Source organism: Rhagoletis zephyria, unplaced genomic scaffold (assembly GCF_001687245.7).
Source record: "Rhagoletis zephyria isolate East Lansing unplaced genomic scaffold, Rhagoletis_zephyria_1.1 Rzeph_scaffold_00996, whole genome shotgun sequence".
Lineage (NCBI taxonomy): Eukaryota > Metazoa > Arthropoda > Insecta > Diptera > Tephritidae > Rhagoletis > Rhagoletis zephyria.
Window position 1 is genome coordinate 51,406 of NW_016158080.1, and position 11,557 is coordinate 62,962.

The 11,557-nt window shown below is 38.3% G+C and overlaps 2 protein-coding genes across 2 annotated transcripts; both read left to right on the forward strand.

The window, feature by feature from the left end:
* The first annotated feature begins 2,083 nt into the window (after positions 1-2,083).
* LOC108362362 (larval cuticle protein 8-like) lies at positions 2,084-2,592 on the forward strand. The gene is made up of 2 exons (XM_017615293.1): positions 2,084-2,277; positions 2,382-2,592. Exons 1-2 carry the CDS (start codon positions 2,162-2,164, stop codon positions 2,569-2,571), a joined length of 306 nt encoding a protein of 101 aa, XP_017470782.1. The 5' UTR covers positions 2,084-2,161; the 3' UTR covers positions 2,572-2,592.
* Positions 2,593-9,613: 7,021 nt separating this feature from the next.
* Positions 9,614-10,335, forward strand: LOC108362363 (larval cuticle protein 8-like). The gene is made up of 2 exons (XM_017615294.1): positions 9,614-9,855; positions 9,939-10,335. The coding sequence occupies exons 1-2, from the start codon at positions 9,725-9,727 to the stop codon at positions 10,135-10,137; spliced, it is 330 nt and encodes a 109-aa protein (XP_017470783.1). The 5' UTR covers positions 9,614-9,724; the 3' UTR covers positions 10,138-10,335.
* Positions 10,336-11,557: the final 1,222 nt, after the last annotated feature.

An 11,557-nucleotide genomic window follows, 5' to 3' on the forward strand; every position in this document is an offset into this window, starting at 1 on the left:
TTTTTTTGATAAACAAAACTGAGTAAAACGGGTTTCTTGCCCACATCCTTTATCGGGAGCAACCTGCCTGCAACAGAAATGAGACTAGATCCTTCAGTTCTTCGAAAGTAAGCATTGAAATGTTTCCTGTTCTGATTTTTATTCACCTTTGTAAAAGAGAGCACCAAAAAGCAGGGAACGAGAACAAAAGGTATGATTGCAACTGAATGCCGTTCTCGTAGTTTTGTTTCCAAAAACACTTCAAAACCAAAACCCAAATGAGAACAAAACTGTCGAGAACGTTCTCAGTGTGAATTATATAAGAACAAACCCCTGTGGAACATTCCGAAAGGGAACAAAATGCAAGCAATACTTTCGGAAACATTTCTAAGAGAAAAAAAATGGGAAGAAAGGTCTGAGGAACTTTCTCTCGAAGAACAATTTGGGAGCTAGAGTCTTAGACACTTTCTGACAGAGAACGAAACGGGGCAAAATCTTCTCTGAACTATTAGCGAAGAAAGTAATCGATAACCAAATTTTTCTCAAAGCGTTCCATTAGTTTGAAATCATTGAATATTAAAATTTATCAATAAAGGACTGAGACATTATTATGTAAATAAAGTCATAAGGCACGAACTTTTCTTGCATATAAAATTAAAAGTTGTGCCATAAATGAACAGTTTACCTTAACGATAAGCGATCTGGAAGTTGAAATAATCCAATATATAAAGTGACCAATGCCAAGGAAGGGTTGCGGTATTATTGCTTGGATAGCTGCTTCCTCGTTTGCAGTTCTGTCAGCTTACTAGTACCACCGTGTGCCTTCAAATCCTGGGATCCACATCAGCTATACCTTCTGAGTTGTGTTATCCCAGAGTGTGTAGCCTTGTTTTGTTCTCTGACTGTCGCTGCTAAATGTCTTTACAGATTTATTTCAATACAAAAACTGATGGCGTAAATCTACGCTTGGAAGATACAAAGTCATTTTTCCTTCCAAATTGAGATCACGGACAAGGAGGAAAAGTTCAAAAGGACCTCCTTTGTGATCTATTCCATAACACGGTTCAGTGGTCCTCAGTCGAAAATGACAACCAAGACTAAAATGGGGTAAAAGCGATCCTGTCACTGTTTTGAAGGCAATATCTCGCGCAATGTCACTAAAGAAAAAATTTCGCGGTGTCCATCTACCTCAGGATATGCGGATGCAGCCCCGCCATTTGCCGACCAGTGTTCTCTTTGCAACATCCTAATCTACGTAACTTCTCTACGATATTTAAGAGTCAAAGATAACTCCAAGGTATTTCGCTTCAGTTCACTTTTCTATCTCTACTGTTCTCTGATTTATATGGCGAGTGTCTAGGAAAGGTTTGAGTGCTCTTTTGGTATGGTTGATATTTAGACACACTGGATGGCACCAAATCAGGATATATCTCCCAGAAATTATGTATTTTCGCGTAGCTGTTCATCGTCCACATATCCTTGGATAGTATCTCAAGTACTCATTCACTAGCTAGCCTCTACAGCTCAGCCGCTTACGGTCTCTAGCTGTATGATTTTACTTCCAAAAAAAACTGGTTTAAAAGTTGTAGTTCAAAGTAAGTTTAGTCTTAGTTGTTGGCAAAATTCCGGCATTCATTTACATCTACGAAACTACAAATCGGCATGAACTGTTAGACACTTTTTTTTTGTTATAAAAATATATTTTTATTTTTTTTTTGCGCTTTAGGCACCCAGCTTAATTTTAAATAATTCAACTCGAAAAGCAAAAAAGGGGCTAACTAATCAAAATGCAAGTTGTTTCTCAGCGCACGAGCACGCTTGTCTTTAACATTAAATAGAAATGTATGCATACATACATACATACTAATATTTAATCCAAAATCTGTTGCGCCCTATTGGTGGCATACACACTCCCGGCACACACCTGAAGCAGTTTATAATACTAGTTTGCATGATACAAATAACTGTGTATGTAGCTATGCATTTTGTTGCTACCAACACCTACTTTAACTAAATTGTATTTGTATTTTAAACACAGTTACATTCAATCTTGCAGATCACTATAAAACTGTCACACTTCATTCGATTGGCATTCATTCACAAACTCATCATCGTTCAAAGCGTTCGAACAACGCTTAGTATTACCAAAGATAGCATAAAATAAAACTTAAATTAAAAAAAAATGAAATACGCTGTTGTGTTTTTCGCTTTGTTCGCTGTTGCCTTGGCCGCACCACAAAGGGATGCAGAGACTTTACGTTACGACGTACAGGTTGAACCATTGAACTACCAATACAAGTAAGCGGATTTGAAAAAAAAACTTTAAAAAGTCCAACCTTCGACCTATTTACATTCGAAAACTAAGTAATTGTATGCTCTTCTTTTTCTTTGCCTTTTTAAAGTGTTGAGACCAGCGATGGAAAAGCTGCCCAAGAGCAGGGTATCGTACAAGATTTGGGCACTGATGATGAGGCTATCGCAGTGCGTGGCTTCTACTCGTACATCGGCGATGATGGTCAGACTTACCGTGTGGATTACATTGCTGACAAAAATGGTTTCCAACCTCAGGGTGCTCATATTCCTGTTGCTTAGGGAATTGTTATGCAGCTATCTCTTGTTGTTTTGTTAACTAGTTTTAGTTCTTTTAAAATAAATGAAAAAACACAGTTAAGTTAAAAATATTGATACTTCATCACTTAACGCTACTAATTCCTGGGAATTAGGATGTCCCGAAAATGCATGTGAGAGAAGTAAAGTTGGAATTTTAATGCTCTCACCAATCACCACCTGGGACATGTGAAAATATTTACTAAAAAATCGCTCAAAGGTCCCATGCACTTTATATGGGGGAAAATGCCATTTTTCGTATAAACAACTTGTGAATATTAATGATATTTTATGTGTGCCCCCATTCCATTTACTGGGAATTTGGGGGACCTATAAAATAAAAAAAAAAACAATTGGGATTTTGTACTTGAAGTACTTTAAAGAGAAACAGAGCTCGCGGATTGACTAATATAGATTTTCTACTATTCTAGATTCTATACTGTTTCTACGAAAAATTGCTTTTTGCATTAAAAATACATAAAATATTTTTTGATTCAAAAAGGCGTATATTTTTCCTATATAGAAAAATCCTGGGTGTGAAAGCATTAAAATTCAGACTTTACTTTCTTTAGTCCACCCTACTTAGCATTCATGACTACTTTTAAAGAGTACTGTAAGTATATGGCCGTTCCACCGGCTACGATTGAGTGGCGAAGATCCATTACTCTTCTGAGAGATCTCGCAGATTGATGTTTACTTCGCTGATGAAAATTACTGAAAACAAGCTCTAAGATAAGAAGAGATTTCTATCTTCATATCCACATAATAAAGAACAATGAATGTGGAATATTTTCACAGAAACTCTCAAATAGAAGAAGTTACGCAGCTCTCAACCATTGTCTTGGAATTGACCTGTTAGACTTTACATAAATTTGATGCGGGTATCTAGCACAAAGAATCAAAGGAATATTGGAGAAATAGTTTTAAATTCTGTAGGGGTTGTAGAGATGAAAAAGCCATGCATCACATTCAGTATTGTCATTAGTTTCATTTTCCTCGAAACGGTTCACTCTTCACTTTGTGTTGCCGTGTATTTACAATGGGCGGATGAAAAGTTTTATGGTGAATTTTTTTTCTACGAAAATCTGTTTTCTTTTACTATGTTTGGAAGACTAATTTTCAGAGCTGTCGGTGACTTCTTACTTTAATTTGGTATGATTTAACCGGAGGCAGCCGAAGGTTTTGTGGAAACATCCCTTTTCACCGTAAAGATCCTTCCTTTTATAATAAGAGTATTCACTAAGTCTTGCAAAACCCTTGCACGGTGTGCGGATTTCACGGTTTTCAAAGTTTTCTCATAGGAAACCCATCTCTACCATGTAATTCGAGCACCATCAAAACTTAGTTAATACCCCTAACATATTAAACTCACCAGTTTCGTGTTACCTCTGAAAAGGTAAGTAAGAACTCGTTACTTTATAATCGTTCAGACCAAAGATTATGTTTTACTGTTGTGGTACAATCCTCAGTAGATAGCAAATTTGCGATATTTCACCCCACTGATTTGAGTTACCAGGCCGTGTGTTACCATCCCATCGACTATAGGTAACGACATTCAATATTGTCATGCCCGGGAACTCATCGAGACTTTGACGTGACTAAATGATGCTAGCGACGAGCGATAATTCTGCTCTTACTGCAGCTTGGCTGTCCTTCTTTCCTTTCAGTTGGAAATTGTTATTTAAAAATTCTCTGCCGGCAGCTAAATGATTTCAACGTTAATTCTGTTTTGCCTGCCCTCTTTTAAGCTCATCAAGGTTCTGCGCGCTCATCATCGACTTACTTCAATAGTTTTGATTATATAATGCTGCTTTTCATGGATGCGTTAGATAAGCAGGCTTTGAGGGGCAGATGATATCCAGCACTTCTTGAGCTCACAGTGTGCGGTAATCTACAACGTGCGAGTTTCAGTACTTTTCCGATTACTCCCTGATAGCTATTAGCTTGCAGTGCTTTCCATTAGACTAGAGATCTATAATGGAGACCCCATTCCCATTTTCGTCGTAGCCCATTACAAGATCCTGTTTCTACCAGTTGACGGACTGCTGAAGTAATAGATGTTCCTTGTCGTATGGAAATTATAAATCTACGCTTCCACCTGTGTTCGCATACAACCGATGTGTAGTCTCCGGCTCTATATAGGGTTAAGGATACATTCCTATCAAGTTTCTATTGGGCAGCATAACCGATAAGCTATGAAGACAGTCTTGAAGAGTTGTCCTCGGGTAAACTGAGTGAGCGAGATCATGGGACACAAATGGTCTCCGCCGGTAAAGGTGGGTGTTTTGTCAATAAGATGAATAGGTTCTTCAGGCCACGAGTAGACCAGTGACGCTCAAAGGAGCGCTTGAATCCTTGATCAATTTTTTAATCCGTGTCTGTAAGCTGACGTTTAACAAATCGCGACTTATGTTTATTTACTTTATATAGTATCTAATCTTTTGCTTAGAATCTATAAGCTTGCAAAATTAAATATCCCTTTTTTTTGGTTTGCATCATTTGCTCGAAGTTGCCTGCTAATCTCAAGTTATACACTTTGCTATTAACAAGCCATCAATATTGTTGCTATTGATAATTTTCGCTATAAAAAAAAATACTAATCCCAGTTGATTATCCATCGTAAACTATGTCTAATTTATCTCCAATTATGATTTCATAAACCAAAATTTATACAATTTTGAACTGTTAAAGCGTAAATCGCAAAACAATCATCGCAACATACTTATAAAAGTGAAAAATCCGTAATTGCGATTAAAGAAATACAAGAACCTCTTAAAAACATGATTTGAGGGTTTTTGTATGTGCAATTAATTGAGCGATTAATTAATTTATCAAACTTTTTGAGTTTATACAATATTTGTATAATTAGGGTGTTGCTTGTACAATGGCAACAAAATTTTAAACGAATCAAATATTTCAAAACGCTCAGTGATTAATTTAGAAAAAATGCTAATCAACCAACTTTTGACAAAAACTGATTTGCATTGCTTCATATGCACATATGTGAACATTAGGGTGCCACACCGAAAAAAAAAATTTGCATTTGAAAGACATCAACCGGTTTGAAAAGTCCTTCAAAAATTGAGTTTTTATCATAAAATTAGTTAAAACAAAAAATTTTTTTTAATCACCTCAGATGACAGAAGAGTTTAAGTTTAAAATGTCAGCATCGAAATGTTTCAACATATTATCAACGGCATCAAAAAAATGAAATTTTTGGAGGTATTTTTAAGTCAGTACAGCTCGCGTAACTCTCAATATTTGTCAGAAATATTTTGGCGAAAGTCTAAAATATGACATTTTCTATAATTCCGTTGGAAAAACAGTACTGTTACCGATTACTTTTATTTACGGTTTTTGTTTTTTTGAGAATGATGCACCTTACTGTATATATACACATACATATATCATTTAATGTTCGCGTCGGTGAGTTAATGAACAAAAAATTAATTTTACTACGAAAACTAATACGGCAACTTCAACAACTACAATGAATACTTTGCGCTATGGATGACATATAGTATTTTTTTCTTTATGCAATATATTGTGTGTGCATTCGGCATACTAAGGGCGTTTAAGGCTTTGGCACGGAAAACAATTATCTTCTTTTAAATGTCAAATTATAGGCTACCTTTCTATTTTCCTCCCAGAAACTCCCCCAAAATTTAGAGGTTTTTGCCCCGCATCTTTGACTAGCGAGCGATTCTTTGAAGAGCCCAGTTGCCCCATCGACACCCACTAAGCTACTGGGCTAACATCGCCAAGAAAGACCCTTACTTAGACTTTTCTGATGCATGCCGAAACAAATATCTTTAATAGCCTTCGTAAGGGCATCCAAAGATCCACCACAGATCTCGAGAAGTATACGCTTATTCGATTTTTGTTTTGTAGCTTTTATACACTGCAGCGACTTTTCGGTTGGTTCGGCCATCGGAGGTAATGAAATGAAGGCTCGCACTGGACTTTTGCAACACAACCAGCAAAGAATTCTGAGGGAGAACGTATTCTCAAATTTGCCTACCCGACATTACCCTAGGAATTCCTAAGGGTCAAATTCTCGATGTCACCTTCGGGGCTGCCGAGCAGGAAAACTTTTACATCGATCTAAATAAATTTTTTCTTCACTGTTAGCGGTGTTCCGCTTCCATTTCCTATGAAGAAAGTCTGAAAGAGATCTTTGCGGCATCGCTGGAATAGCGTTTCTTATTAGACGTTACAAACTACTCATCAAATCCTTGTTTCTCCCGTTTTTCTTACTGCTCTCGTTGTGAGAGATATGTGAGCGTATCTGAGCTTCATTAGTTACAAAAGCTGTAGTATGGGTACCGCTTTCGAGATTAAAATGGTCTTGGCTGCGCTTGCGGTTTTCTCTTTTCCTCTACCGTATTCCGATTCCCCGTAGAAGGGCTATAAGCGAAGTTATCAATAGGCAGTCCTTACCATGTGATACTAGAGAACTTCCTTGGCTTTTCAAAGGAGGCTTTGAGTTACCCGTTCTTGCCTCAACAGCTGCGAGGCTGTGCTTCTCGTCTCCTTTACATCATAGATAGATTCATTTTATGCCGCTTTTCTTAACAACGCCATCCATTTAATTTCAATGTGAATGTAGTTCCGTGCATAAACAACTCCAGCAGTTCCTCGATCGGTCTGCCTTACTCGATTAATTTATTCTGCGAATAGACAGCGAAGAACATAAACCACTGTTTGTTTAAACCAGGCTTTGACTTACTGATTTTTGGGAGAACATTCAGAAATTTCCAATTAAAAAGTATCGAAGCTGCGTTAGAATTTTAACCAAATCAGGCTCTGGAACTTTAGCATACAGCGACCTTGGAATGGATTGGAATGGAATGGAGTTGTGGGTGCCGTATAATCCAAACACAATTTTTTTTAATGTCTCAGGCAATGTTGCCTATTGTACTTAAGGCCTATAGCGTGGATTTGGAGGTTAGGCATATATATAGGTGCGGTAGGAATTCATTTCTCCTCTGCAAACTTACCAGAGTCCTTTATGAACCTTAGCAGTTTATTGAGAGAAAGAGTATGTAGATCGTCCATTATCAAAACTTATGAACCAAACATATAACATCTACGTCTAGCGAAGGCTGGACAACGGCAGGGAAAATGTGCTGTACTGTACTCATCTTCCAAACAAGATGTACGTAGTGAATCCTCGATGCTGCCTATGGTGACCATATGCCGTCCCAATGGATTTTGCTCTGTAATTGGTCCTATCAGCGCTCGTAGATCACTTCTTCTCTATCTTGGATGTTTTGCAGGTGTCAATACTATATCAACAGCTGTCATGAGATTTATTGATGAAATCCTTGATGAACCCAATTGTTCCCGCTATGCATGGCCATGGTTCAATAAGTTCAAGCTAATTCCACCTTGCAATGGGGTTCAGCCTCAACTCACATTCCTGGACTATTTTTGAAAAGGTGTGTGAGGTTTCCACTTTCACCAGACTGTAAAGGATGGGTATGCCACTCGCTTCCTGCAAGCTCTTACTAAGGGAGAACTTCCTTGAAGAAGCCGCCTCCAGATGGCAGTGCACTGAAAACTGTAATACAATGAAGCTTACATGGCCAAAATGGGATGTACGGACATCGGAGAAATTCTCACCCTCAATAAAGGCGATATGTCACTGGCCATTGGCTTGCTCACAGGACATATCCTGATAGGAAGGCACGCAGAACGCCTCGGGGTTGGTCACAACGACTACTGCAGGAGCTGCCACGGCGAAGAAGAGCCTGAATCAATAAGGCACTTACTCTGCGATTGCCCAGCACTAGGTAGGAAACGGTTTTCTAGCCAATCTAAGCGCAACGGCTAAGTTCGTAGACTCCACGAATTTGTTTCAGGAGTAGGGGTTTTGGATCCATGTGGTATCACAATGGTACCTGATCGGGCCTTAGTGTGCTGGTGTCCTCTGTGCCTGGCAGCCACTTCCACCTACCTAACTAAAAGCCAGCCACGGCTTTACTAGGACGACAAAAAATGAGATATTAGCCACTAGGATTTTTTGGAGCTATTTCAGGTCATTTGATTAAGTTACAGAATGCCTTATTTATAGCTCACAAGCACCTAATCGGTGCGCCAGAAGCCCTAATTAAAACCTTAGTGGAGTCAGTTCGAATGTAATTATCGAAACCGGACGATTCGTCGGGTCACGTAGGTTTTTGTCCGTGCTTCCAGCATTTTCTTGCTGTTGTTGTTCCATTTTTTGATTTCATATCAGTGATGATATCCTAAGATATTTAGCAACGATCTTCCGTAGTCCTTATGTCTCAGTAATTGTCTCAATACCACTCCACCAGTATGGTCTGCAACCTCTTGAAAATCCCTGGATATAATTAAATCTTTATTACCACAGTTTCTTCGTAAGATTAGTTCTATTACTCTTTCCTAACATGTCATGTCATGCCAAAAGCTAAACGGACAACACATTTTGCTTCGCATAAACAAACCAAAAAAAAAAACAAAATGTGTTGATTCTAAAAATGGCAATAAAACTCTAAAAGTGTATACTAAATGCAAAATGCAAACCGAACCTACACAATTTATTTACATTTACTCTGATGTACATATGTATGCATAGATGAATGAAAACAAAGCTGCGTTGCATATTATATTAAAAAAAAAAAAAAATTGCTCAGAATTTGTTTACCTTTTTTTTGAAATTTGCTTGTGTTTTTACTTATTTAATGCGCGTTCGTCTTAGCTGATAAATTTATTAATTATTTAAAAAAAATATTAAACTTGTCAGCTTAAATAGTTTTCGGACTCAGGTAATTATTATTTACTAGTTATTATTTTCTTTATGTATCTAACAACAAACACCATTACATCAGTTATTGTGTGTTATTTTTTTGTTTATTATTATTATTTTTTGTTTTGTTTAGTTTTTGTTAGTTTTTTTTTACTTGGATAACAGTCTATCATCGTATAATTCTATTATTGTTTTGGCCTAGTCGTCGAAGTACTATAAATTGGTGTTGCCCACATGGTAAGCAATCATAAGTCAACAACTTAGCCAACAACGCGCGTGTTCGTTCGTACAGTGCAGTGCGTAGTCATAAAATTATTATAAAAAGATATCCTATTAATCGGTATTTGCGAAAAATTCTTGCCAAACATGAAAATCGCCATTATTGTTGTATTCGCCGCGTTATTCGCCATCGTTGTCGCTGCGCCCATCGATGATCCATCACAAGCGCAAATTCTGCGTTTGGATTCCGATGTAAAGCCTGATGGATACTCATTTGCGTAAGTGTGTGACAGCGACGACCGACCTGGCAGCCTTGTATTGAACTTGAAACTTTTTGTTTTTTGTTGTTGTTGTTTTGCAGTTTGGAAACCAGCGATGGCAAGACGCACAATGAGGAAGGCCAATTGAAAAATATTGGTGCCGAGGATGAGACAATCGTTGTGCGTGGCTCATTTTCTTTCGTCGCTGATGATGGACAAACCTACACTGTGAATTATATTGCCGACGAGAATGGCTTCCAACCCGAAGGTGCTCATTTGCCCAATGTGGGTATTCACTAAAGAGTTTAAGAAGAGATTTACTAAACCGGCACTTGCAAAGGACTATGTACCAGAACTGATTATAACTCAAGTAAATAATGGATAGTGTTGAATTTGCGATTGTATTAGCTAGGGGAATCGAAGAGTTGTTCTTTTTTAATTTGTGTATTTAAAGTGTAATAGTAGAAAATAAATGCATCAGTATGAAAAATACAAACAAAAAAAATCGAATTAACAGCGTGTTTCATAATCTATGGAATACGAAAGTATATGCCGTAGCTACTACAAAGGCTACTCTGAAATAAGTCCCCAGCGTGCAACTGTCGTCGGTTGTGCAGGATTTAAAATATTTTAACAATTAATTAATTCGACAAAAAAGTGCCTTATGTTTGGATCTACTCAGCATGCCGATCCGAGATACAATGAAATGGCGAACCTTGCCATTTGGAGACACGTACAATTCAGTACTTCCCTTTAGCTACATATTTTTCGAAAATAAATTGAAATCCTAAAAGACGACGCTCTGTTTTCTCATCACCCTAGCTAGGCGCTAGACGGAAATACACGTCTCTTTTTGTCCAAAAACTGGACAGATCTCTCAAGTATACCCATCATAAAATTTTGCACATCACCGCCATTTTCTTCAAATATTTCGCAAAGTTTAAAATAAATATTTTTCAGATTTTAAATCAAAGCAAATCCCAATTCTTATCAGCAGAATTCGATCTTCATTAAAAGGTGAGGTCCCTGTGCAACCCGACAAGGCGCGACGACAGAGTAGATATTTCATTCGCTGGTCGCGCCTCGTCTGACCCGAAGAAATGCGCGAGCTATTTCAGCCGGCAGTTCACATTACATCCTTCGGTAGATAGGGCCAAACGTAGTCCCACTACTAAAACCGGGGAAACTTGCCAACAAAGCAGACTCATATCGCTCCTTTCCCCGGTCGTGAAAATACTTGAGGCCCTGCTACTTCCGTAATTCACCCACCATCTGAACCCAGCGAAGCATTAGCATGGTTTGCGTAAACTGCAGAGTACAACACTTAACGCCATAAACACCCAGATAACTCGTGGCATAATACGCAACCGTCCCTTGGAGCGAGCAGTCCTAGTAGCGTTGGACTTGTCAAAGGCATTTGACACCGTCTGTCTCTCCACGCTACTAGAAAACATTGAGGGTTCCTCTCTCCCACAGGGACTCAAACGGTGGTCGGCGAATTATATGACTAGAAGAATCAGTCAAGGGGTTCCACAAAGTGGTATCCTCTCCTCCTTACTGTTTAACTTCTACATCCCGAAGCGTCCACAGCCACCTGAGGGAGTCTCACTCACTTCACGATTCTTCACTGCAAGGAAACCTATCACTATCCCCAACGAAATCAACGGCGACCCTCTTCACCACCTAGATGAACTAGACCAGGCTTCAATTAGGAATTCAC

What these genes read in the sequence shown, in the direction of transcription:
- LOC108362362 (XM_017615293.1), top strand. Translation starts at nt 2,162, where the DNA reads ATGAAATACGCTGTTGTGTTTTTCGCTTTGTTCGCTGTTGCCTTGGCC. An exon ending in CCATTGAACTACCAATACAA is followed by an intron (nt 2,278 to 2,381) that starts GTAAGCGGATTT and finishes GCCTTTTTAAAG; the next exon opens with TGTTGAGACCAGCGATGGAA.
- LOC108362363 (XM_017615294.1), top strand. Translation starts at nt 9,725, where the DNA reads ATGAAAATCGCCATTATTGTTGTATTCGCCGCGTTATTCGCCATCGTT. An exon ending in CCTGATGGATACTCATTTGC is followed by an intron (nt 9,856 to 9,938) that starts GTAAGTGTGTGA and finishes GTTGTTTTGCAG; the next exon opens with TTTGGAAACCAGCGATGGCA.